This window comes from Penaeus japonicus, unplaced genomic scaffold (genome assembly GCF_977035675.1).
Source record: "Penaeus japonicus unplaced genomic scaffold, GWHDUDI00000001_assembly GWHDUDI00000029, whole genome shotgun sequence".
Classification (NCBI taxonomy): Eukaryota; Metazoa; Arthropoda; class Malacostraca; order Decapoda; family Penaeidae; genus Penaeus; species Penaeus japonicus.
Genome location: NW_028234431.1, coordinates 31,280,988 through 31,308,487, shown reverse-complemented (window position 1 = coordinate 31,308,487; position 27,500 = coordinate 31,280,988). Strand labels below are relative to the sequence as shown.

General features: G+C 38.1%; 1 protein-coding gene across 1 annotated transcript in view; it reads right to left on the bottom strand.

Moving 5' to 3' along the window:
* Window positions 1-27,500, bottom strand: part of LOC122259766 (SH3 and cysteine-rich domain-containing protein) — a 295,127-nt gene that overhangs the window by 19,920 nt on the left and 247,707 nt on the right. Inside the window, exons 11-13 of the mRNA XM_086554275.1 lie at window positions 15,562-15,723; window positions 11,247-11,345; window positions 9,232-9,462 (exon numbers count right to left, since the gene is read on the bottom strand). Of these exons, the coding sequence (XP_086410401.1) occupies window positions 9,232-9,462; window positions 11,247-11,345; window positions 15,562-15,723 (492 nt within the window). The remainder of the gene's footprint in view (window positions 1-9,231; window positions 9,463-11,246; window positions 11,346-15,561; window positions 15,724-27,500) is intronic.

The window sequence follows — 27,500 nt, the reverse complement described above, 5'->3', positions numbered from 1 at the left end:
AGCTAGACTGATCGATAGAGAACCAGTTAGAATGGAGAGTGGAGAACACTTTTGAATCATCAGAGAACTTGCAAGAATCATTAGCAAAGAGGAGTTTAGATTCACCAGCAGAAAATACAGAAGAAAAAAAAAAATCATTAGCAAAGAAGTCTACAAACATCAGCAGAGAGTATTTAAGAATCGCCATCAAAGAACAGTTAGAAATCATCAGTAGAATCATGTGCAGAAATCGTGTCAGACTCGAAAGACCAAGTAAAAGAATCGCTGCTAAGAATCACCAAAGCGAGCGAGACATGCTAGAATCCTGGGACGAGACAAAAAAAAAAAAAAAAAAAAAAAAAAATTGATTTGATCCTCGAAGCAAGATAGCAAGACAACAAGACAAGGCAAGAATCTTGAGAAAAGAGACAACTTGGCAGTCATAACAAGGGGAAGCAAAGAGCAAACTAGAATTACTAGATAAGAATAATAATACAGTGTAATATGCTAAAACCATTGGCGGGAGAACAGGCCGGTGTCAACGGCATACAACAGGCTAGAATCAGAAGTGCATTGGAAATATCATAAGTATATGTGAGATTCAGTAATGGATACAGAATAAGAATCATTGATCGGAAATCAAGTAGAATCTTGTGCAGAGAAAAATAAGAACAGATATAATAATGGATGTGAACAATAACAGAATGAATAATAGCATAGGAAAATAGAGTAAATGCAGTTAGTCTCTCTCTCTCTCTCTCTCTCTCTCTCTCTCTTTCTCTCTCTCTTTCTCTCCCTCTCTCTCTCTCTCTCTCTCTCTCTCTCTCTCTCTCTCTCTCTCTCTCTCTCTCTCTCTCTCTCTCTCTCTCTCTCTCTCTCTCTCTCTCTCTCTCTCTCTCTCTCTCTCTCTCTCTCTCTCTCTCTCTCTCTCTCTCTCTCTCTCTCTCTCTCTCTCTCTCTCTCTCTCTCTCTCTCTCTCTCTCTTGCCTCTCTTTCTCGCTCTTATCTCCTCTACTCTCCCACTCGCTCAATCAGTAGGTAAACAACATACACATACAACGGTACCTATTTGCTATCTTTTATAGTCACACATACACCTTCCTATAAACATGTACAAAATCGCAGTGGGATTTATGTTTAATCTATCTATTTCTGTTTTATCTGAAGTTATTTGATTAAACATGCAGTATATATATATATACATACAGACACACACACACACACACGCAGAAATCCGTGAAACTTTTAAGTAATGAAATCTTCAACGAAATTTTTCTTCTTTATATGATTAACATGCTTTTCTTCCCACTCTTCCAGGTGTGGGTTTGTCTTATCATTGGTAAGTGTATTGTTAATGCGATTTTGTCGTTCGTATGAGGATCGTGCCGCCTTAAAAACGACGATTTTATAGAATATACAATGGGAGTGTATTTTTTTTTCTTTTTTTAACAAAACCCTTATTTCAAGCTCAAGGGAATGGATACCTCATTGTCCTCCAAAATGTGAAATAATATCAATCTATTTTTGGTATGTATGTATATAAACATACATACATATATATACAAATTTTTACCTCATACATATATATATATATATATATATATAAATATATATATATATATATATATATATATATATATATATACATATATATATATATATATATATATATATATATGTATATATATACATATATATGTATCATATCTGGTAACGCTTACACTTTTTTTTGTATGAACCTTTCTTTGGTTCTCCGTATGTTGTTTTGTATCATGTACAAGCGTCCTAAAGCTACAACCATTCCTCTATGCTACCTGTCAGATGAAAACACCCAATCACTAACCGCTGAACAGACATTGATATATCCATCAATATATATATATATATATATATAAAAAACTGCATGACCGGGTGTAACTTGGCATGACAGCTTTATGCGTGACAGTTTCTAATCATATGTGTAATACCCTTTATCGAGAGATCTTTGTGCATGGCAATCTCGTGGAATTATTGGTTGGCGAGGTCCCATGATTGCATGATGACTCACATGATATATGATAGGATATGATACCGATGAAATCTGACGAACCCGCATATTTTCAGTTTTTTTATGTGTGTCAGTTTTAGACAAAGGTTATTGTCCTTTTGCAGTAAAAAAGCTGCATCACTTTAAAATACTACAGGGGAAAAAAAATCGAACAGAATATGCAAAAATGGGAATAGACAAGAAACAAATGTGTCATGAATATGCAACTAGAAGCTACTTTAAGAAAAAAAAGGGGGGGAGGGGGCACCGAAACAGCTTTCACTTACTTGAATGAGAGAGTCCGAGGCCCCAGCTTAATGAGCACACACACACACACACACTAAGTGGGAGCTAAGCCCTTAAACTAGGAAAATGTCTAGCAGAACTAAGCTAAGCCTCGGTTCTATGTTAAAAAAAAAATCATTCTAAATAAACTAAGCCCCAGAACTAGGAGGAATAATACCAAAAAATACTAAAAAAAAAGAAAAAAGAAAAAAAGAAGAAAAAAAAAAATGACAAGACTAGAGTGATCATTGCACAATAAAGCTAAACCAGGTCAGGCAGCGGAGGTCACCTGGCGGGGAGAAAGCCAGTGGCGGATGATTTACTAATTACATATCAGCCACCGAACCTATCTTCTCAAGGCAATCAAAGGTCAGGGATTATCTCTTCATGGCATAAACTGATATCACAAAAAAAATGCATCAGTGGTTAAAAAAAAAAGGAAGACCTGCAAATCATTAAAAAAAAACAAAAAAACATCACAGCCGCATTCTCACTCGTTACAGCGATGGCTCGTTCTACTGTTTTTCAAAACGCACGTAAACAGACTATTCCGAAATCCTTTGGGTGAAAGTTTGTCAGGGAGAGCCAAGAAACAGGGAAAAAAAAGTAATGCTCAAAAACTGTTATCTGTCTAATTTATGGTGCCTATTAATAAGTAAAGGGAATTTTATGCAAGCTGTAAAAGTTTAATCTACATTATAAGCAGATGAGAATGAATATATAATATTCCAAAACTTTAAAACATAGGGGAGGTATATAGGCAAGTTGGAGGTAAGGACATATGTGTTGAGTGTCTAATCAAAACATTTCGCTAACTTGTAATGCATCTGCAATTCCATAATGATATCTTTAGTGGAGGTTTGTCTGTGGCATTTGATCATGTGCGGAGGGGCGTTTCCATGTTTGTTTGGCGCAGTTACATCTAATCTTAATTAATGCATATATAAGCAGCAAAATACTACCACGTATACACGCTTTCGCAACGCTCTACTAGTATGTATATTTGAATTTGCAACTCCAGTGGATTGAAGTATAAGTGTAAAACATCATCCCTAAACCAGTTACAGATCAATAGAGGAGATGGCACTGTAACAGTTGACAGTGTATATGCAAAACTGCGCCGAGTGACAGCGCATGTAAAACACTATATCGGGTTGATGAAGATGTACAAACACTGTACTGAGTGAGAATAGGGTTCGTGAGGAAAGCGGAGGTAAGTAAAGCAAGTACCGGTCGGAACACCATTGTAGTAGGGTCCACTCTGCTCACACAGGGTCAAGTGCTCTAATACAAGTCCTCTCCCTGGAAATTAAAGCTTATATCAATACTAGACCTCGTAACATACATACATTAGCATATCATCAGTGGTTCACATAGTACACTACCATGTACATCATGAACATAACAACTTTGAACAATAACTTACAGCACGTCCTGCTTTGTACAGTACACAGTGAACACCGCTGCTACAGTACAAGTTATAACCCACATCAAGGAGGTTGTTATGTACTCAGTAAACAGTAGCTGTACATTACCATGGAGACCTTGAAAACAGATGATTCATCACACGTGCACAATACTCGCACCTCGGACACTATTCTTATCAAACACCGCACTTCCGAATACACTGTATGTAACGACCAACCCCTCGGCGCAAGGTCGACCGGAAGTGATACTGGACAAAGAGCGGTCACGTGACCTCATATTGATCCCAAAAACGCGAGTAAACTGAACTTCATCACAATTGCAAGGTGTTGATCAATGGCCATGATCCTGATCTGAGTGATGATGATGGTGATTGCAATGCTATTGCCAATTAAAATGTTAGTAATAAAGATTAAAAAAAACTAAAATAACAAGTAAACAATGATGAATGAATGATGACACTAATTATTTTAACAACACTATTAATTTAGATAATAATCTTAGCATTATTTAGCAATTGAAAATATACAACATATTGTTATTTAAACAGTATTATGCTCAACACTAAGAATTATGATAATGATGATGATAATGATAGTGATGGTGATGATGACGATGATGATGGTGATGATAATGATGATGATAATGATAACGATGATGATTATGATAATGACGATGATGATGGTGATGATGATGATATAAAAATAATAAGGGTGATAGTTATAAAACAACAACAATAAGAATACCAATGATGATAACAATAATAATGATAATGATAATAATAACAGCAACAAAATAATGATGATGGCAATGATAACAGTAATAGTTGTCGTAGCACTAATAGAAGGGGTAATAATGGTAGTAATAATAATAGTAATAATGAGAAAGAGTAGTGTTAATAGTAGTAATAATAATGATCATAAAACAATAATGACAACAACAATGATGATAATGATAATAATGACAATAATAATAATTATGCTAATGATGATAATAATAATAATAAGAGGAACACTAATACTGATAATGGAAATAGGACAGCAATAGAAGTAATGATAATAGTAGTAAAAATAGTAATAGTAGCAATAATAATGATAAAAAAACGATAATATGGGAATAATTACAATGATCAGAATCGCCATATTGCAAAGGATGATAATGATAATGAGACTAAAAATGACGTTGATGAAAATGACAATAATGTATACAATGATTCTGAAACTGATAACGATGAAAAACAAAAAAAAATAAAACTGATGAGGAAAATAATAACGATAATAACAGTTATAACTCAAAAGCACCCTATAAAGCGCCTATCTCCGCCAACGCCCAAAACTCCTGTTCCAATATACAGGTCTTCAATATATATATATATATATATATATATATATATATATATATATATATATATATTTTTTTTTTTTTTTTTTTTTTTTTTTCTTTTTTTCTTTTTTTTTTCTTTTTCTTTTTATTCATTATTATTATCATTTTTTAAATGGGGACATAGTATATAATGATCATACAAAGACCTGGTATTCGGTGGGCGGAGCCAGAGTTCAGCTGAGAACCTGCCATGCTATTGGAATAATCATTGTTATTGTTTATATGTTGGTCTTTTTCATTTTTTTGTTTATCTTTGGTAATTGTGCTAAATACTTGCGTGGTTGCTTTTGTTATCATTGTCATTAGCATTATTGTGATTATTATTGTATCATTTATCGATAGTGTTATTAGTATAAATACTATTATTGTTTATTTAATTTTTATTAATGAAATTATTCCCCTTACTATTACTGTAGAAATAGGTGTAGATAAGAATGAATAACAACACTATGCATCAGATGTAATTGTTTGGATTAAATCTTCATTAGAATCGCTCAATCCATCATTATTTTATTGCTGTCATCATAATTATCCTAATCAAGATCATAGTTATAATCATCATCATTATCATCGATATCATTACCAACCTGAATAAAAAAGCATTAACATCATTTTATCTTTATCCATTATCTATTTCCACTATTATTATCATTATTGTTATTACCACAGTCATTATCATAATCATCATTACCATCATCACCGAAGGGAAGATATTAATGTCTTAGAACCCCTTTATTTACCCTTGCAATGATCATTACCTATTACCACTATTATTATCATTATTGTTATTATTGTTAATGTCATAGAACCCCTTTATTTACCCTTGCAATGATCATTACCTATTACCACTATTATTATCATTATTGTTATCATTGTTAATGTCATAGAACCCCTTTATTTACCCTTGCAATGATCTTCCTTGTCATCAACATTACGCAAAAAAGCCATGTCTGAATTGTGTGGAAAAATCTACGGACGTGTTGGCCATATTCCAGAGACCAACCAGTTGATTCGATTTTGGCGTCCGACCTCTTCAACTGACCCCAATAGTACGCGCGTTCTTTGGCAGCAGAGAAGCCCTTGGAGGAAAAACAAACCCCCCAAAATACTCAGGTGGATTTTTTTGAGTTTGTGAGTTTCTGAGGTATGAAATTTTGCTGGTTTCGAATATATTCTTCGAAGTTGTCTAACATGTAGGCTCGTTCTTATGGAGGAGCGACGAAGAATTAAAGTTAGAAGTGCATTACAAGGCGTTAAATGACCCTCCCCTCAAAAAAAGAAAGAAAAAAAAGATAATTAAATGAAAAATGAATAAATAAAATTAAATAAATGGGATCTTTGATCTAGGAAAAACATGGATACACTAATAATAATGATAAACACAAAATGATGACGATATCAATGGTAAAGATAATGGTGTTGATAATTAAATAATGCTGATAAAGATAATTCCAATAACCAAAATAATGATGACAATGATGGCGATGACGATGTCGATGATGATGATGATGATAATGGGAACAAGAACAATAATAAAAATAATAATCTTCATTTTACTGCTACTACCACTCCGACTACCACCTATAATGATGATGATAATGAAATAATAATCATGGTAATAATGATAATGACAATGTGATAATAATTATGATAATGGTATGAACACTACTGATAATAATAATGATATCATTAACAACAAAAGCAACATCAATAATTGTAATGACAATGAAAATATCAATGATCGTTCGCAGAAGTAGTAATAGTCAGTAATGACATTTAGATAGTAAAAGTAGTAACAATTACAGCAGTAAAACTAATAAAAGCTATGACTTGAAGTAACAGCGATCGAAGTAATAACAGTAAGAACGAAAGTAGTTGTTACAGAAGTAGGGCTTAGAGCCTTAGCTGTAGTATAAGGAATCGTAGTAGTAACATAAACAGCAGTTAAAAAGTAACAAAAACATAGTTAAAACAACGGTATACTTGCAATAGTAGTAACAGGAGTAGCGAGGCGGAGGGAACAAGTGATAGTAATAATGGCGGTGAAGATGTGACTGCATCAGCAGAAGGAAAATGACAATAACGACGTCTCAAATCAGTAAGAATGATAATGGTGGCAAGTCAGCACTGAGCTTCGACCATCTCATCCGCGGAAGGCTCAGCGAGGCGAGGCTCAGCGAGGCGATGGGACGGTGAAGCGAGTGCCATCCCCAAAGCTGATGATTCCCGAGTCGAACCTACCTACACATTCCCTCAGACTTGAGAGGCAAGATCTCAGTGCCGATGGCATGGCTACCTGTCCTGCGCTTCCCTTCGACAGACGGACGTCCTGTCTCATTCCCTTTGTGAGTCGGGCTTTTCTCTAAAAGATTTTACGTGGAGATAGGTTTCCTGACGTCTGGAAGCCGAGGTTCCTCCTCCCAAAGAGAAATGGCATCCCAGGTGTCCCTGCCGCTTCTCCCTTGATCGCAGTCTCTCCAATAACACTTGTCTTAAGCATTCTCTTTCCCAGGGCCCTTTTTCACCTAGAATTGTTCTGCTATCATTGAACGGGGAACGTGCTCTGAGCGCAGCAATTTTTATCTGAATTATCTGTTTCTGTCCGATATCTGCAAACCATTTTTTTTTCTACTGATAGCCATAACTTTGCATTTGGTTTCGCTTACGGGAATCCGCAAGACGTGAGGGAATACCGAAGACAATGCTAGCGTAAACTCTTCCTTTTCTGAGCCTAGCGTGAGAGGCATTCACTCAGACAGCGTTAAAACCGACAAAACATCTTTAGATTTGCTTGTTATTACAAACGATAAGGGGGGGGAAGGGGGAAACAGCAAGGAATGTTACAAAGGTATCTTGAAAATACTTAGTAGCGCCAGGACAGTCTGAAAATTCACATAGAAGTTCGGGGACATGTGCTAAAACCTAGTGGCTATGCATGAATCAAGGGCACGGTATGACCTGTAGGGATTTAATCTGATATAAAGCCTCGTTCAATAGCCGGAGGGGCGTGGCATAACCTGTGGGACGAACTGTAAGCTAGAATTGGTAATATGAGTCAAGGGGACGTATGGCACATTCTACGGCTATGCAGTGCAATCTGGGGGATACGGCGTATGACCTGAGAACAAGTATGGCAATCCAAATGACATGTTATATAAACCACAGAAGAAAAAAGACACAATGGCATATATCAGTATATGATCTCGCGTATATTCTGAAGAAGGCTTGTAGAGTGAAACAGAAACCTCAAGAAAATTACGAAGTCTTGTTTTATAGTACCATTATTTGCAGAACTACCTTAGAAATTATGAAGTAACTACAGAAGCCTCATAGTGGACCTGTAGAATTCACCGAGAACCTGTGGAGTATCCAAAGTACCTTAGCATAAACCACGTTCATTTGTAGTTGCTTGATAAACCCTGTCATATGCTGGAAGACTGGCTGTGCAAGGTACTTATTTCTGCTAAGAAATTGCTTGTACATCTTAGTCAAGCCTAACGACAACATTACTTTGATTCATAATTCCTATAAATATACTAGTTACTACGCACTACACCTGTATATTTCTTTGGAACCTATGGAATAAGCACATTGAAGTGCGTTGGCCTACCATTGGTGCGACTAGTGTCGAGGTGCAGGTGCCACTTTGTACAGCCAGAAACGATGAGTCAAGATGCAATATTGGAGAAAAAAATCTAATGCATTCCTCTCGGTGCAGAAACTTTCAAAGTGACTGAATAATGAAATACACGAGGGGAAAAAAAATCACTAAATATGTATATATATATATATAATATCGGGCTGAGACCCGTGTTAGATCTCATCGTCTGAACTAGCACCTCCTAGATCAATTATCGACAATTTTCATGAAAGGCAAAGATAGTATAGATTACTGAATATTGTTGTCAGTCCCTAGAATATCTACTTGTCAATATGAAAACAAAAAGAACTCAATAGCAACGCAGAAACATTCTGCATTGTCATACTACCTTAGCTGTTAAGACATCATGTAAATACATATTTATATAGACAGATGTACTATGACGTCACTGGGTATGTTAAAGAGGTAAATGACCCAAACAACATCCTGAATGGTTGTTGAGGCGAGAAACAAGAGGTTAGTGTGTTAGTACCTGAGGAGGAGGCGACGGGGGCGGGGTTCACGGTGAGAGTGGAGCCGGTGTTAGTGGGGCGAGGGTGGCGCCTGTAGAGGGACGTGGCGCTGCCGGACCCCGAGGACGCCCCTGAGCCTCCCACCTCCCGCCCAAGGTCGCGCTCCACCGAGCCGTGGGTACTGCGCCGCCCACCCAGGTCACCCGCCTGTTTCAGCACCTGGTATATCAGGTCCACTTCCTCCGTCTTGTCTATAACAACACAACAGTGGCATGCTGTTAGTGCACACTCCTCACACCACAGCCACTCCTCGTCGCTCGATTCACACCTTTATTGCCATGAGAAACAGAAACAACGACTGGACGCGCGAGTCCTTGTCTGACAATAGGAAAGCTGTAGGTGACTTGTGTAAGAAAAAAAAATGATAGAGAACTCAAATTACTCAAATGATTTATAAAACAAGGCATTTTGTCAAGGAAGAACGAGTAGTATGGCACTAAACCAACGTCTTTTGCCGCTGTGTCCATACGTGTATACTTACGGTACAGAACTTACGTATTCATGACACTGACCCGAGCATTCCTGCATACCTGCATTCATTATGAACCAGAGGGAGTGGCATTATGACTTACGGAAATGTTATATGTACAGAAGAATCAATTCGCTACAGTGACACAATGATGTGCAGCGAAAAATGGAAGGTGTAAACATCTAAAATAAAAAAAAAGAGGAGAAGTACAAGAGGAGTGTACTTAATAAAATGCTCACTTTCTCATCACTCCAAACACTGATGAGAACGTGTCTCCGCCACGGACGCGGGACAAACAGCACTAACAGCTGCAGCAAGAACAATACTCAGCTACATTACGACAACATCGACCTGCAAGCCTCACCTGACCCGCACTGTGTCGTGCTGTACAAGCGGGCGATTTTCGGAGCTTCAACAAATAACAACAAGTATACTAAGTACAATAAGGCTTTTCTAGTGATGTCAACCCATAGGAAATGTGTAACTGCCAGGAAGGAATAAGTGAAATAATAAAAAAAGGTAAGTGAATAAGTAAACACTATTTTGCTATTCCAATGGGAAGAGACCAGATCGTGTGATGAAAATACAAATATTTTGTTGCCTTATGGGAAAAAAGGACTGGAACACTGTCATGCAACTGTTCTCCATACCGTCAACAACCTCTTATATACATATCTCTACGACAAACAACACAATGAGAGCAGTAATAACTATACAGGACGTGTGGAAAGAGAATCGAGGAACAATAAAAAGGAATTTGAATCGACATGCATCAACCCCCATTTCTTCTCCCTTCTCCTTCCTTCGTTCCCGGGCTGGATCTCCCTCAGACAAGAGGTAGACAGGTAAGAGGGCGAGGTGGGTGAGTGAGGGTGAGGGGACCATGCGAGGGAAGGACAGCTCGTGGGATATCGCTCCCTCTCTTCCTGCGAGTCTAGTTTAGCAGTTTGCATTTCCTCGGGATTCCTTGTGAGTGACACCTACACTTGGGTGCAAGATGCCGAAATAAAGCCTCAGGTGTGGGCGTTTGGGAAATTCAAATGGAAAACTAGGGAGAAGCAAATGATTTCTCTCTCTCGTTTTGTATTGATTGGTGACTATGATTCGTCGGCGGTTGAATTCGAGGCCGGTCCCTTTTCGCTGTGGCTTTATTTCGGCATTTCAAGGTGTGTATTCCACTACGAAAATGTCAACTTTTATATAAAAAAAAACTTTAGGAGATTCCGCTGTTATGTGAGTGTGGGAGAAACAATCCGTTGAATTCTAATGAAAAAAATATAACAAACCTATTAGATTTGGATCACATAAGAGACACTTCACTCAACAAAACTGTTACGAACAACATTTCTGTTGATCAGATCTACAACACTTGTTCAACTACACTAGGAAAATTTCCTCTCGTTTGCTAAACTAGACTCAACACGTGCGCGTAGCTAGTACAAGTTAGACGTGTAAGGGTCTTGGACGCAGGACACCTCCATTCGCCCAACAAGGATCCGCAAATACCTATTTGGATCTCCGTGGCCGCACTAGAGGACGCAGGTTCCGCGCCCCGGCGGGCAGGCTGGCTGGCGATAAGGGAGCTGAAGCTGATAGTGGGCTCGTCTGTAAGAGACGGTGGAGCTGTGTTACATCTGACAGTGCGATGGGACAGACGCGGTGTCACGGGGGGTCACAGGCGGTGGAGCTGTGTTGCAACAGTGCCTAGAGGCTTGGCTGGAGCTGTGTGTTTTGGACAATGGAATTCCCAAAGTTTAGTACGGCTGCCGGGCAACATACATACCCCTGTTTAAGAGTAAATAATGGAGAGTGAAATTATGAAGAGTCAGTGCTATGGAGTCCTTGTCTTGTGAGGCGAAGGTCACCGCATTCCACCCGGACCGTGCAGGACAGTCACCAGAGTGGAGTTTAACACAGAGCACATTTACCACTGTATATTGCTGGCTGTATTGGGCAGTTAAGCCTACCTTGACCGTTGTAAGAAGCAGTTAATTACAATTACACATTCCTGACTGTGTGAAGTAGGAGGCATTATCATATAAACCTGGTTATGATGAGAAACATATGGATAGTTTGTGTTATCCTTAGTGTAGTTGGGTGTGTATATAAATGTATGAAGCCTTACCATATTGTTTGGAGTGAATCTTGAAGCGCGGGCGGCTGTTGCATATATCGTATAAGCATTTAAGCTTAGATTAGCGTCAATGGCCATTTCCCCTATTCATTACGAGCGCAAAACCACGTCTGACACACATCTAGGGAATGTCGCTTTGCCACCTCACACGCCCATAGACCCTCAAATGGGCGTACGCATGCGCAGTAGTGGCAATGTGTAAAGGAATATCTAATATTCTTGAGTAACCTTGTTAAACGCTATGCAAGTAAATTAACATCAAATGGGTATAAACAGGATCCTCAAATAAAAACGCCCTCTGCCCTCGACTCAGCATCTGAGTCTCTGCCATGAAAAATCCCCGGAGAAAAATACCCTAGTATCAATCATCATCAAGGGTGGCTGGCACGTGAACCGCTTTTTGTCACTGGCTCTTTCGAAAGAGTGTCATTGCCGACATTTAAAGTAATAATGACCTGTTATTGCCAGACCATTGGCGCAATTTGCTCTGTGGCTCTGGATGGGATTACTGAAAGTATAATTACTAATTGCCACGATTGGTTGATAACTTTATATTACTGTTTCAGACTAATGTCTATATGAGTGATAGTTTGATGTGGTATTTCTAGGAAGGTAATGCATATGGAATGAAATTTCTCCATTCTTGTTCTTATATTTTCGTGCCTAAAGTACCGAATCGATATTATGACATTGTAGCTATTCATCCAGCCGGCAGTCATGGTACACACGTACAAGCAGCCAGGCACCGCCGGCGCGGACGACAGGCGTGTGTGTGGTGTGTGTACCTAACTGTTCCGCCTCATGTGTAAGATAACATCTCGGCATATGGTCACAGGAGCATCTTAAAGTTGGCAGTCCACGTCATGCACGGAACGGCTCGGGGCTACGAGGACCTCGACTGGTGAGAGTGACATGCACAGCGTTACGCGGACCACTACGTGTCTCCTTTCTTATTTGGCCAGGTCAGTGCGCAGGGAATAGTCCAGAGGGAGAGCCGGCAGTACATTAACTCTGTGTCGGACAAGAAACGAGGCTGAAGTGCTTGCTATTTTAATCATTCTGAAATGGAATTACATGATGTTCCGACTAATGCCAAGTTAAAAAAAAAAATACAAATAAAATAAAAACATTGCTAATCACTGCTTTGCAACCAGACGGGAAACCTTATAGATTCTACAGAATGTCGACTCTACGAGAAAGGTTCCTCCAAGTGACCACGCTACCGAGTAAGTGGCTGCCACCCTTCGGCCAGATCTCGAACCCGAGGGAGCCGTAAAGTGAATCAAGCAGGTGTCGCGGGTAACAAGAGGGTATAATAGCGTGAGTGATACCAAGTAATCCCCAGGCATCATTATGGTGAGGTCTCTACACAAAGTTGATGCCACTAAGAGATCGAATGATGTGCCTGACCGTAAACATGACTGGGAGGTTGTTTCATCACGCGACCAGCGAACAATTATTGCCTAGATCGATACGAGTAAACAAATGAGTGACGTAAGGCAACCCGAAAGTAAATAGTTACTTAGGGAACGAGAAGTGACAAAAAGCAGTCATGTACATGTCACGAGACATATGCACGGAGATATGGTGAAATAACTAGAATATAGCTATTTGATGTAACCAGAAGGGTATCATGTATTTTTATTATGTGATTTGTGGAACGTAGATCTCAAAGTAACCTATTCCTTCGAATAAGGATTATGAACTTAACAGTGTCAGCACCCGGAAAATAATAACCATTGATGTAACAGAATGCCACCACATGGCGAAAAGGGAACCATGAGAAGAAAAGAATCATGTAGAATTTATTTCACTGCAACCGTCCCATAGATTGACCAAAATGCGTGAATCCACAATATGAAAAAAGAAAAAGAAAGAAAAAAAAAAAAACGCGGAAATGTCACCTTCGTAGGATATCGTGTGCCAAAATGAAGTGACAGTAAGAATATCTTATTACGAAGTGAATTAAGATACCCTATGGAGGGAACACGGGTAACATCTCCTTACAAGATAGTACCACCAAATTAGGCAAAATAACCTTGCTTTCCCAATCACAAGAAGCTAAGGAATGCAATGCAGATCTTCCGAACATCACCTACAAACCTTAGTCACATCATCATCACAAAGGCAAAACTAAGCTGTCAGGAGATCACGACGTGGTGCATCGGGGGATCAGAGGGTCACCAGTGATTGCAACCTGTAAAAGTTCGGTCCATTGCGAAATTGCAAGGCTGTCCTGTAGCTGACAGGTTGCGTGTCGATAAACGTGGTGGTTCAAGTGCTTCAATCAATATTCGGGAAGCAGGTATTAAACCTTGGCTTGGCTTGGCTTGTCCTGCTCAGAGGATTTCGCTAGGTATATATAAGATCCACAGAAAGTATAATCTAAGCGAAAATGAATAGCTGGTTGGAAGTATAATTTAAGAATAATATCATCAATATTTTTGTTTATAATTATTATGCACTATTGGAGTCACTGTGCAGTATACAAGGTTTGATTCTTACCTTTATTGAAAATAGCCAGTAGTAACCACTCTTTAAAGTGGAGAAAATGTAAGTGCATATATATTTTCAGAGAACTAAACTTACAGTGAGAACCTAAACCTAGAAAATTCGAAGGAAAGAATTCTAACAAATGTAAATAAACATATGACGGTATACGACGGTATCTGAAAGCGAGACACCAACCTTGTTGTGACGTATCGTAGCGACTGTTTTTTATCCTTACATTATATATATATTTTTTTTCATTTCACGATCACTTTTGCGCTGTTGGTCAGTTCTGTCGATGAAACAAATGTATTGCATGATAAATTACCTTAAATGACAAAGAGCTTTACATGACATACAGCCTTGCATTACATACAGCATTTGCATGACAGACAGCCTTGCATGACATACAGCCTTGCTTGACATACAGCCTTGCATGGCAATCACACTACCACACTATGTACTGAAAACGTTCTTCCACAGCGTGAGGGGAGCCAACGCCCCCTCACTCGCGTCCTCACGCTCTGCACACGGACCATTCCACCCGACTCGCCAGCGGGGCATCTGACGCTCGACTAGGCAGCTCCTCGCTCTAAATACGCTCGCTTTACGCCATACATCGAGCCTGTCTCGGGTTGGTCTACCTCGACAGGCCAAGACAAGCTTAGCTAACCCATCCTACTCCTGGACAAATCTACGCTGGACATTACACACGGGAACAAAATGTACCAAAATTTCAGTAAGTGGCAGCAGCTCATAGACAGCCAAAAATAACAAAAAAATATAAGACAGAAGAAAAAAATCAGACCTTTGAAATGGGATCTTCATTTTCTGAAATCGAAAAGTAATTGCCAATTAGAAATGAAAACAAACACAATGTGGAAAGTGCATATCCATGTTGAGTACCGAACACATCGTTCGGATCAAAGAATGTGTAATGTGTAACATGAGAGTAAAAAAAAAAAAAAAAAAAAAGGTAATTGGACTGGTACCATCACTCGTTTAATCAGAATGTGTTATATTTCCAAGAACTGACGAGTTATGTGGAAAGTCTAAATACGAGCAAAGATTCCAAGACCGGAAATTAAATACGATTTGCACGCACGCCCCCTGAAAGGGACGGGGAGGCGGGCACCCTCGTCCCGCCCCCGAGGCGCGAGGCGACACCCACAAGACCACAAGACCATCTACACTCACTGTCATCTTCTCCGGCGTCCATCTGTTTGCTTTCGATCTCGGAGGTGGAGCGCTGACGTCGCAGGAGTCGGGACTTGGGCTGACATTTCCCCACCTGGTCCTGACACTCGGCGTGGACGTTCAGTTTGCACATCCTGCACTTGAGGCCTTGGCGGGAGTGTCCTGCGAAAGAGGAGAGGCACAGGTGAGGGGGCGGTGCATGTAACCAGAAGGAAATATATGTGCGTGTGTGCGCATTAGATAAATCGATACACAGATAAACAGACTGACATATATATATACGTACATACACATGTGCAGATACATACATATAAGTAGCTAGGTAGATGAATACATAAATAACTATAAATGTTTAGATTAAAAAATAAGGTATCCAGCTGTACAAACAAATATATCTTATAAAAAGTTATTACATATTAACAACAAAATCACCCATACAATCGCACAGTAATGGACTTTATAATGAAAAGGATTTGCCTTTGACAGAACCGGAAAGTCCTGCTGCAATAGTGGACCAGCCAATTAGCTTTATTTGTTATATGTTTTCGAAATGTTCATCTGATACATGACACGGCGAAAGATCTTAAAGAGTTCGCATACGTATGCAAAAAAAATAATTGACACAATTTTATGAATAAATACGACAAAAAAAAAAAAAAAGAAAAGAAAAAAAATGGACACGAAAATAATGTGATACAGATCGACATATTTCTGCGCAGACATTAGGGACCGAGTTGTAATGGATGGGGACGTAATTTCAATTTGAAGTGAGCGGACTCCGTACGTACTGTGCAAAGTGCAGTATCGCAACCCATACTGATCACTGCAGGCAAATACGTTGCTCTTCGTTACGTTACGAGGCTGCGTCTGCTACGCTCGTCTCGAAGTGTTTACGACGGTGTGATGGCAGCACATATTTGAACTCTCTTGGCGAAAGACGATTTAGCATACGCAGTCCCTCTCTCTCTTGTTCTCTCACTCTCTCTCTCTCTCTCTCTCTCTCTCTCTCTCTCTCTCTCTCTCCCTCTCTCTGTTAGTCCGTCTGTTTGTCTCTGTCATTTTCTCTCCCCCTTCCCCTCTTTCTCTCTCTCTCTGTCTCTCTCTCTCTCTGTTAGTTCGTCTGTTTGTCTCTGTCATTTTCTCTCCCCCTTCCCCTCTTTCTCTCTCTCTCTGTCTCTCTCTCTCTCTGTTAGTCCGTCTGTCTGTCTCTGTCATTTTCTCTCCCCCTTCTCTCTCTCCTCCCCTTCTCTCTCTCTCTCTCTTTCTCTCTCTCTCTTTCTCCCTCTCTCTTCCTCTCTCTCTCTCTCTCACGATCCGAGTTTGGGAATGCATATATATTTTGAAGCCGTGTGAAATAGGCATTTGGACATACATCGAACATATGAAACACTATAGAACTGTTTTTCACGCCGAGGTCCAAATATTGCGTACCACACTCCGTAGGTTTTATCACCGTAAAGAATTTCATATTGTCAACAGAAGAGGTATTTCAGAAACACGAAAAGGAAAGCGTTTGGCGATTTTTTTTGTTACAATTATTATTTATCTATGCCATACGAATGAAACATTTACTAATACAATGGACAATGGACACAGCCCATGGTATCCAGACCTATTATATTTTAGTTCCCTCAATATTACACCAATAATCAATATGAAGGTACGCAAGATAAGAAGGTAATCTACCCCCCCCCCCACCACACACACACACCTCCTTTCCCTATTTAGTCAACCAAAGAACCTCCATCGTGTTCCCTCAGCATCCCACAGGACCTCCATGGCCCAGGGTAACGCACCTCCTGCTTAGGTTTATGGTCTCCACTCCACTCCGCCCAAGATCATGGCTGGACCGAAGCCAAAAGAAGCCAAATGAAGCCAAATGAAGCGGGCTCCGTTGTAGTCCGGGTCAGTCACGTGTGCCCCTCTGCCCGTGGAGATGCCCTCGCTCGCCGGGGTGTCACGGTAGGATCGCCAGGATAAGGATAAGTATGCGGCACAAATAGTGGCACATGAAGATAAGTGAAGAGTAAAGAGTGCAGCAGACGGACAAATGTACAACTCTTGGCAAGTTGACACTTATTGAAAACAATGATTTGCTTCACTCAAAAAAAAAAAAAAAAAAAAAAAAAAAAATAGTGGACTAGGATGATTATTTGTTGACAGGTTAATGCATTCATTGCCAAAGTACTCGACAGGCGATATTAATTTATGACTCGTGATACAAAAAAAAAAAAAAAAAGAATATCACTGTCATATACGAAAACATGTTCAACGCTACTAGAATACAGTGATGCCTCACGAAATAGGGACTATATGCCGACAAAGCATGTAGTCCTAACTCCTTTTACGAAAACGAAAATTGGAGCAAACTACACCATCTTACTTTTGTTCTCTCTCTCTCTGTCTATCTGTCTGTCCGTCCGAACACACACATACACACACACATACATACACACACGGTTCGAGTTTAGGAATACATACATCTTTTGAAGCTATGTGAAATAGGCATTTGACCATACATTGAACATATGAAAGTGTATAGAACAGTTTTTCACGCCCAGCAAAAATCTACAAATATACGGACAATATGGCGCTAGTACTCGCACACAAACCAGGGCCAGGTAGCATCTCACTAAAATATTTTCCGTGGAATTGGATGATCCCTTGAGTCGTACCTCAACGAAGAAGTGAAATGGTTTACTAATAACTGAAGCAGCCAAATGAGTAAGATCGCAGAAAAGACGTTGGAGCCTAATAATCGGACCAAATTGCACTTTGTATTTGGATTCACTAACTAAAGTGAGCATCAGAGAGAGATTTTAACAAGAAAGTTCACGATGATGTTAAATGTTCACAAAATGACAAACCTATGTCAGCTGTACCTCCCTGTCTTAGACATTTCAAGCGAAGGTATGTAATTATCTGTATACATTGTCATATCCTCAGCCATGACAGTCTGACAAGCATCACTCGTTAGTGCATCTGATTATTTACAGTTCTGACAACTGTGGTGTTAAAATTCTAATGATTTGCCACGCGGGGTTACGTGTCCTTTCATTCATATCATCATTACTAAACTTTTTAAAATACAAAACGACAAAAGAACAACAACAAAATCTACAATATAAACCGCAAATCACCCAGTGTAAAACAAGACATATCTACAGGAGAAAAAACAAAAACAAAAACTAAAAGAAGACAAAAAAAAAAACCCACAACGTAGCACAGTCGGAAACCAACAAACACAAAACACACAATAAAAAAACAACAACATGTTAACGATTTCCCCGGGCGTTCAGAGAAGAACCAGTCAAAGGTCAGCACTTAAGGAGTCCTCGTAGGAACTCCATTCCTCTGGTTCCAGCCCGCTTGTTTGACGACGGGGAAAGAGGCAAACATCTTGGGAACCAATTTAGGTCCAGGAGACACATTCGAGATAAAATAAGTTAGGTTTTGAATGCCGCTGACGAGTCTTTTCAGCTCGAGAAATGTTCTTAATAAAGTTAAGCAAATAGTCATCCTTGTTAATTATAAAGACATTCAGACGTAAACAAACTCGCCGGAAGACACACACTGATACACTGATATATAAATGTGTGTGTGTGTGTACATATATTTATATATACATATACATACATACATTTATATGTATATATATATATATATATATATATATATATATATATATATATATATATATATATATATATATATATATATAATATACATACATATATGTGTATGTGTGTGTGTGTGTGTGTGTGTGTGTGTGCAAGGATGGCAATATTCATCATAATAATAATGAGGATGATGCTAATAATGATCTTGATGATAAGTATAGTAGTAGTAATAATGTTGATGATAATTAAAATAATACTAATGATAATAATAACACTAATCATAATAATGGTAATGATAGTAACAATAATAATCATCATCATAATGAGGATAATGATAATGTGATAATAGTGATAATGATGATAATAAAAGCACTAATTATAATGATATTGGTAATGTTAAAAACAATAATAACGATGGTAATAAGATAATAGTAATGATAATAATGGCAATAATGAGAATGATAACAAAGATAAATACAATAAAGAGGAGATGATGATAATGGTAACAGGGATAATCAAAGTAATGGTTGAGAAAATAATACAAAAATGATGGCTATTGTTCAGAGTAAAATCGTTTCCAGTTTCAGTGTTTTGTTATAAAAAAGACATTGCTAAAGTTACAAATTCTCGCACCAGTAATATTATTGCATTATCATCAACAATAGTAAAACTATCATATACGAAATTATTTAATCTATTATCAATGTTTATTTCAATTTGGAATGTAGCAAAGAAACATTTTAATTTGCCACAGCATTTGCGAAGCTTATATTCATTTTCTGCGAACATGAAGACAACTTGTTTTATCAACATACTACCTCTCGCTAAGTCACAAAAATATTTCACTCCCTATGCGCTTCGTTTGACGACTTTTAGATCAGTGAAAAAGGAAATTTATGGATAACCAAATGTGTGTGTGTTTCAGTGTGTGTGTGTGTGTGTGTGTGTGTATGTATGTGTCAGTGTGTGTGTGTGTGTGTGTGTGTGTGTGTGTGTGTGTGTGTGTGTGTGTGTGTGTGTGTGTGTGTGTGTGTGTGTGTGTGTGTGTGTGTGTGTGTGTGTGTGTGCTTTCATAGTAATCTCAGTCCTTTCAAGTACAGTAGTAAGTAGAGGAGCCGAGTACTCCATGATCTGGGGTATTTAATACGAGGGTATTTGATAAGGGGTATTTAATATCTGGGGTATTTAATAAGGTCTTGAGACTATGTTAGTGCCGAAGTTTTAATATCAAAGATGTGACTTGATGTGTATTTTTGAGTATTATTTCCTTAGTGTTGGATTTGAATGTGAATTTCCGCTAAAGATTCAAGACTCAAGATGTTTTTACTTTTCCCTCTGTTTGAGTTAGAGTGAATTTTATCTCAGAGTGACAGAATATCTACTAGGGTGCGGGAGATACACGTTCCACTGATGCAAATTTAATTTCACCGTTTTCCTCAAGTGCTTTGTACTAGAGAAACTTATTTACTTTACTGATTGCTGCTGCTCTGTCTGCTCTGTCGAAAGTGTGGCTCAGTATGCAGTCATCTGCATATGTAAATGAAGTTGATAGTTCCTGTGGGACAGAGGTTCCCAACTTTTTTTGTGTGTGTGTAATTTTGCTCTTCGTCTAGTTCACACTTCACAAAGTCCCTCTCCATGGGAACAAGTAAAAAAAAGGAAGAAAGAAGAAGAGAGAGAGAGAGAGAGAGAGAAAACAAAACAAAACAAAAAACAAACAAACAGAAAAGCCACACACATAATAACTGAGACTTAAACGTGGATATATATGTATATATATATATATATTATATATATATTATATTATATATATACAATATATATATATATATATATATATATATATATATATATATATTTTTTTTTTTTTTTTTTTTTTTTTTACGTACACATCATATCATATATATTTATATTTTTTCTATCTATATTTTATCATTCTCCCTTTAAGAAATAAACCCCCAGGAACACCAAAATCCCCCCCCCCTCCCAGGTAAATTTACATTTACAGCAGTATCATTTACACGAGATCTTTCCTGTAATCGAATGGCGGGAAAATTGCTGATTATTGTAGTTTAAAATTTCGCCTATAAATATTGTGTTTCACTTTTATTGGCATTATGGGAATTTATTTGTTAGAAATCAGGATGCCTCGCAAAAGATATATACATATATGTAGGTATATATATACATGCACATGCATATATATATATATATATATATATATATATATATATATATATATATGTATATATATATGTGTGTGTGTGTGTGTGTGTGTGTGTGTGTGTGTGTGTGTGTGTGTGTGTGTGTGTGTGTGTGTGTCTGTGTGTGTGTGTGTGTGTGTGTGTGTCCGTATGTGCGATAGAAGTGACAAGCACGTGAAATATCCGTGTCGGTTATCAAGAACCCAAACAAAATCTTACAGCGTATAATTATAAGCGGGTAATAGCGCCGGATAAGTTTTCCTGGACGCGAATTTCCCTTGGCCCCAAAGCACCTAACTAATATAACTTACAGCTCTTTGAACTCGAGACTTGACAGCGAAGCAAAGGCAGGCTGAGGGAATTTATATCTTGCAAGACCTTTCGCTCAGGCTGCGGAAGCATTATCCTAACATTAGGCTAAGTTGAGCTGACTGGGGACTGGTTAGGCTAGATTAGATGATATGACTGGGTTACGTTAGGTTAGATATGGCTTTTGAACTTTGCTTTCGGTTATTTCCAGGCAAGAATTGGAGGTTTTGAAGAGGCTAGACCAGTAATAAGAGCGAAGACGACGGTCGTTTTGTGCCTGGTGAGACGACACAGAAATATGGGTATAATCAGTTAGATAAGTTAGATTCTAGGATCGACTTAAATGAGGTTGCATTACTGATTGCTTCTTCTCAAAGTCAAGATGGTTGAATTTAAGGACACACATTTAGCGACATCTTGGGATCGAGGGGATGATTAGTTAGGTATTATGAAGACAGGGATGCAATATGTGCATAGCATAGCCTGATGCAGTCTGTCTGTCTGCCACCAGAGTTACAGTGTTATTTTGATGCGACAAATACACATGAGGATGAAATAAGGTCTTTCTCAAGATGATGAGAAGACGGTAACATTTCTGGAGGTTGCGAAGTATATTGAAGAAAAGGATGGCGAGTAGATCACCATAAATGATCCAATTTACCTTGTGAACATGGATGATATGGTTGCGCTCACATGGAGATGAGCCATGAGCCACTTCAGGACAACAACTATGTCCGTGATGTAAAACTACTGTGAGAGACAAACAAACACAGAGCTGCAGAGAAGAAAAGCTTGTGCAAATACGATCTCGGCATCGGGAGACACTATGAATCATAACCACCGTTTTATCATATGAGGCTGTCGTCAGAAATCATACGGATATTTCTAATATGTACTTGGAAGTACTATTTTCTGCGACCAAAACATAATCCAGAGTAATGGCAATTGAACGAGCAATGATGTAGGCAGAGAAACCAAGAGGTATTTTGACACCACTTAAGTTTGTGTTGGGCATGTAACTACCTTAACACTTTGTAATTCATGAACACTCGTTATGACATGCGGTTCACTGCTCAAACTTGAAGGTACAACAGTTCGAGCGAATTGTAGATAAGTTCCACAAAACAGATTCCTGACCTAATAGCAGTTTTTCCAATATGTGGCAGACAATGTTGACCACAGCATCAGTGCGCTTGCTGGGTATGGTGTAATCCACAGTATGGTGACTGAATAGGGTCAAATATGGACTTCTTTCGTTACATCGGACGCCCAAGAGCCTTATCTGGGTTTAAACACTACTGATGCTAACAAATGTGTTTAATGTCCACTTATAACAGCCATTTGAAAGTCCAGAGCAGACAAGCCAGACCTTGCTGATACCATTGGGGTCTTAACGAGCCTTATGTCTCTAGTGCATATGATGTCAGCCAACATGTCTTAGTCGGTGGGGCACTTATTTAACACATCCCTTGGCTCCATGAATATATACACATAGTCCAAGAGTGTGCATATTATTCATGGAAGAAGTTTGTCAAGGTTTTCGTCATATTTGATTAATATGAAAATCAGAACTCGAAGGACATGGCTGGCCGCAAATGGTAAAAAGGGAAACCTGGCGCGACTGTGTCACTTGCAGCTGGCATGGTTGTCATAAGACCGAAGGAACGGCTTATGGTTAACAGGTAGTGATCTATTTTTCTGCAAAGAGGAGACCTATAGAGGGTACACTGTGAGACATAACATGCCTTTGGAGAAGCCGATGATGACACTGCACAATATTGCATTTTCATTGCTGATATTTTTTTTTCTTTCCTTTTTGAGAAGGAAATGCAATTATCATGTACAACATTATATACAGTTACACAGCCCCGATATATATTTAAACAAACGTTTTTTAGTAAAATGATATTTGTGAAATAATACATATACAATTCCATAGGGTCATACTTCTCTCATCCAGAACCTATTGCAGAGGCGAAATCCAATGAATTTGATTTCGTTGCAAATCTCATGAGGTTCACACATGGACCACATGGTGAACTCGAGCATCCTTTGGATTCATGGCATTTTTTTTTTTAGCATGACACAGCCACTCACACTCTTAAACCGAATGTGCTTTATTTATGTGAATATATTTTACATACAATAAAAAAAAAAATAATAATCACCGAACGTAAAAAAAAAAAAAAAAAAAAAAAAAAGTTTATGTAATGGTTTTAGGAGAATGATAATGAAAATAAAAAAAGGTTGGGGTAAAATTTTCGACAAGGGAAAAGTGAGCATTATATCTCATAAGCCATTATCATATTACATTTCCGTCGACACTGTTTTTCAGCGAAAAAAAGAAGAAAAAAAAAGTCACATCAGCATTCCCTTCCGTAAAATACACACGTGAAAGTAATTAGTGACTCAGTCGTCAGTCTCGCAACTTTTGATGCGATGAATAAAATTTCTATTTTCATTGGACAGTGTTATGTGAACGTCATGACTGGAAGTTGTTTGCGAGTTGTTCATGGACTCGTGGCCTAAATAATACTTTTTTTTTTTTTTTTATCTTTACGTTAAATGCACATGTGCATATATGTGTACACACACACACACACACACACACACACACACACACACACACACACACGCACACACGCACACACACACACACACACACACACACACACACACACACACACACACACACACACACACACACACACACACACACACACACATATATATATATATATATATATATATATATATATATATATATATATGTATGTTAGTATGTATGTAAGCTATTTCAGATATCTTATCTGTAGGTAACCTTGCCCATTGCTAATTACAACGATCCATGACGACCGAGGAAACCGCTGGGCCTACTCACTTACATCATTAATCTATAAGCATTTGAAAGGAATCAACTTCAACGAAACCAAAGGAAACTTTCCAAATAAAGACTTTACTTAGAATCGAGAGCGACGACGAGGGAAACCAGTCAGATTTCCCCCTGAACTTTCCATCACTTTAATTGCACAAAGAGACTGTGAAACGTCGCTCAATTCAGATCGGAAATCAGGGTGACGTGGTGGTGTCTGGAGCCGCATATTGCACAATCGACAACAAAAACAACGATATTTAGCGACAGTGATGATTAGAACCATGGCAGTGATGACATTAAACAAAAGAAAAGCATATGATATTCTAATACTGATTCCTCCGCATGAGGTTAGACTAAAACGTAAACCTTAATTAATAAGTTAAGCAAAACCCGATGAACCAACCCTTTTTCACAACGCTGCCAGATTCTTATTCATTCGAGAGGTTTCTTCGCCAGGATGAGATTAACGTCTCGTCTCTTTCCTATTCTAGACTTCGAGAAATGGTAGAGAAAAGCCATTAAGTTTCTGACTGCTTTAAGTCGATCGCAAGACTGCTAGACACTCAACACACGACTTGAGATTTCGCGGGAAAACATTTTTATCTTTGTTATTCGAGTCTTTCGCTAACAGCTGAAGACACTGGCATGATGGAATCGTTATTGATTATCCTATACCTTCCCTTTTGGCGACCTATACTACTGTTGGTATTGAGAAGTTACTCTTGCGTATAAAAGAGTGATGTTTGATGTGATGATTCCTATAGATGCAGTGTAATTTCACTATCCGTTTGGTATTCTGGTATGAGGTATGAGGTAGTGTATATATATATATATATATATATATATATATATATATATATATATATATATATATATATATATATATATATATATATGCGCTGATATATTTGCTGAAAATACTAAAAGCGCTCGAGTGAGATTTTCTAATGAGATGATATGTGTTGACAGTATTCATAAAAAAGTGATATTGTTAACGTGGTCATTCATGTTTTATTACAATGGTGATCCTCAAATTGACCGTGTGATGAGATTTGAATGTTGTGATGAGGCGAGATGTGAAGGTAAGTCTTTTTGCTGATAATGTATAACTGTAGCATTCAGATTAATGGGACACTGAATCCTGGTAATCCAAGCGTCGATAATTAATGATGGTGACCCTTGCTTTGATTGTAAATCGCTTCAATAATAGCTTAATCAACAACAACAAAAAACCCAACGTCCCGCAACAGATTAATGATTCAATCTCCCGTGCGCGCTCAATTTAAAAGAGAAAAAAAGAAAGAAAGAAAAAAAGAAAAAGAGAGAGAGAGAGAGAAAAAAAAAAACAGATGATAGAAATATTCACCGGAATCAGATCAGGCACTAAACGAATTATCCAAAACAATTTAAACTCGTCTCAACTCTGCAAATTAAGGTGGATTTTTTTCCCACCGACGAATCACGGAGATCTGCGCCTCGATAGGGAAATGTCTTAAAAGAAACCAATTTAGGGGGAAGAACGACCCCCCCAATCTGCCGTTCTCCCATCTCCTTTCCCACCAGCTGATGGTAAACGCAATCTTTTTTTGTTAAGGCAGGTATCACAGGCAGCGCTGTGGTCCCTGCAACACCTCGAAATTTCCCTTTCTACAGGGCCATGCATCCGGATAGTTCGTCTTGTAATGGTTCATATTCCTTGTGCATTGTGTACTATGTAAATGGACGTTGTATCTCTAGTTTTAACATCTAATTCAAGGAAATCTGCAAACTTGCTTTTACATCTAATTCAAGGAAATCTATAAACTTGCTTTTATATCTAATTCAAAGAAATTTGCAAACTTGCTTTTACATCTAATTCAAGGAAATCTGCAAACTTGCTTGTGCTTTTCACTCAAGGACACAGCATATCAATAAGGTGGACCAATGCAGCAACACATGTCATATAGAAATATAAATACCTATCTGGAATGAACTTTCTCAACGTAACAACAACAAACAATACTAGATCACCACAACCCACTAAAAGGATTATCTAATCATCACCTACATTAACTTCACGAAAATTACCCACAAACTCTTCCTAAATCATGAAAGCGGTGTCTTACAGCTCTTGTCCCTATGTGAACGATAGAATATTGCAGCTGCAAATGTCTCTCTGGTATGACCTCGATTCCACCCTCTCCAGGATTGTCTACTCAGATATCTATCTGCACAAACTTCAAACTTACCCACATACAATCCGCAGAATATGACAGTGAGGGTTTACTGAAATTCACTCTCAGCACTCGGTTGGAAGTGGTTGTCATTACATCATCTTCATTATAATTATCATCGTCAATATTATTATCATAATCATTATTATTGTTATCTTGATTATTGTTACTATTGTTATTATCATTATCATTATTATCATTATTATTATTGTTATCTTGATTATTGTTACTATTGTTATTATCATTATCATTATTATCATTATTATTATTATTATTATTGTTATTATTATTATTATTATTATTATTATTATTATCATTATCATCATTATTATTATTATCATCATCATTATTATCATCATCATCATCATCATCATCATCATCACCACCATCCTCATCCTCCTCATCATCACCCTCACCATTTTTATTTTCATCACTGCCATTGCCATTAAAATCATCAACACTGCATTAATATCCCCCACATTACTACACCACCACAGCTACCAACACCTCCTTATACACCACGGCGTTTCACGAGCTGGAAAACCGTGTTCTCTCGCTGGAAGACTTAGCACAAAGAAAATTCGGAATATAGTGTTCTTACGCACAATACTGTGTATTTCATGCAGTATTGTTTGGGTTTTTCGTGTTTATTTGATCAATATTGTTATGGTTATGATGATTATTATTTTCGTTATCATTATTGTTGGTGTTATCATTG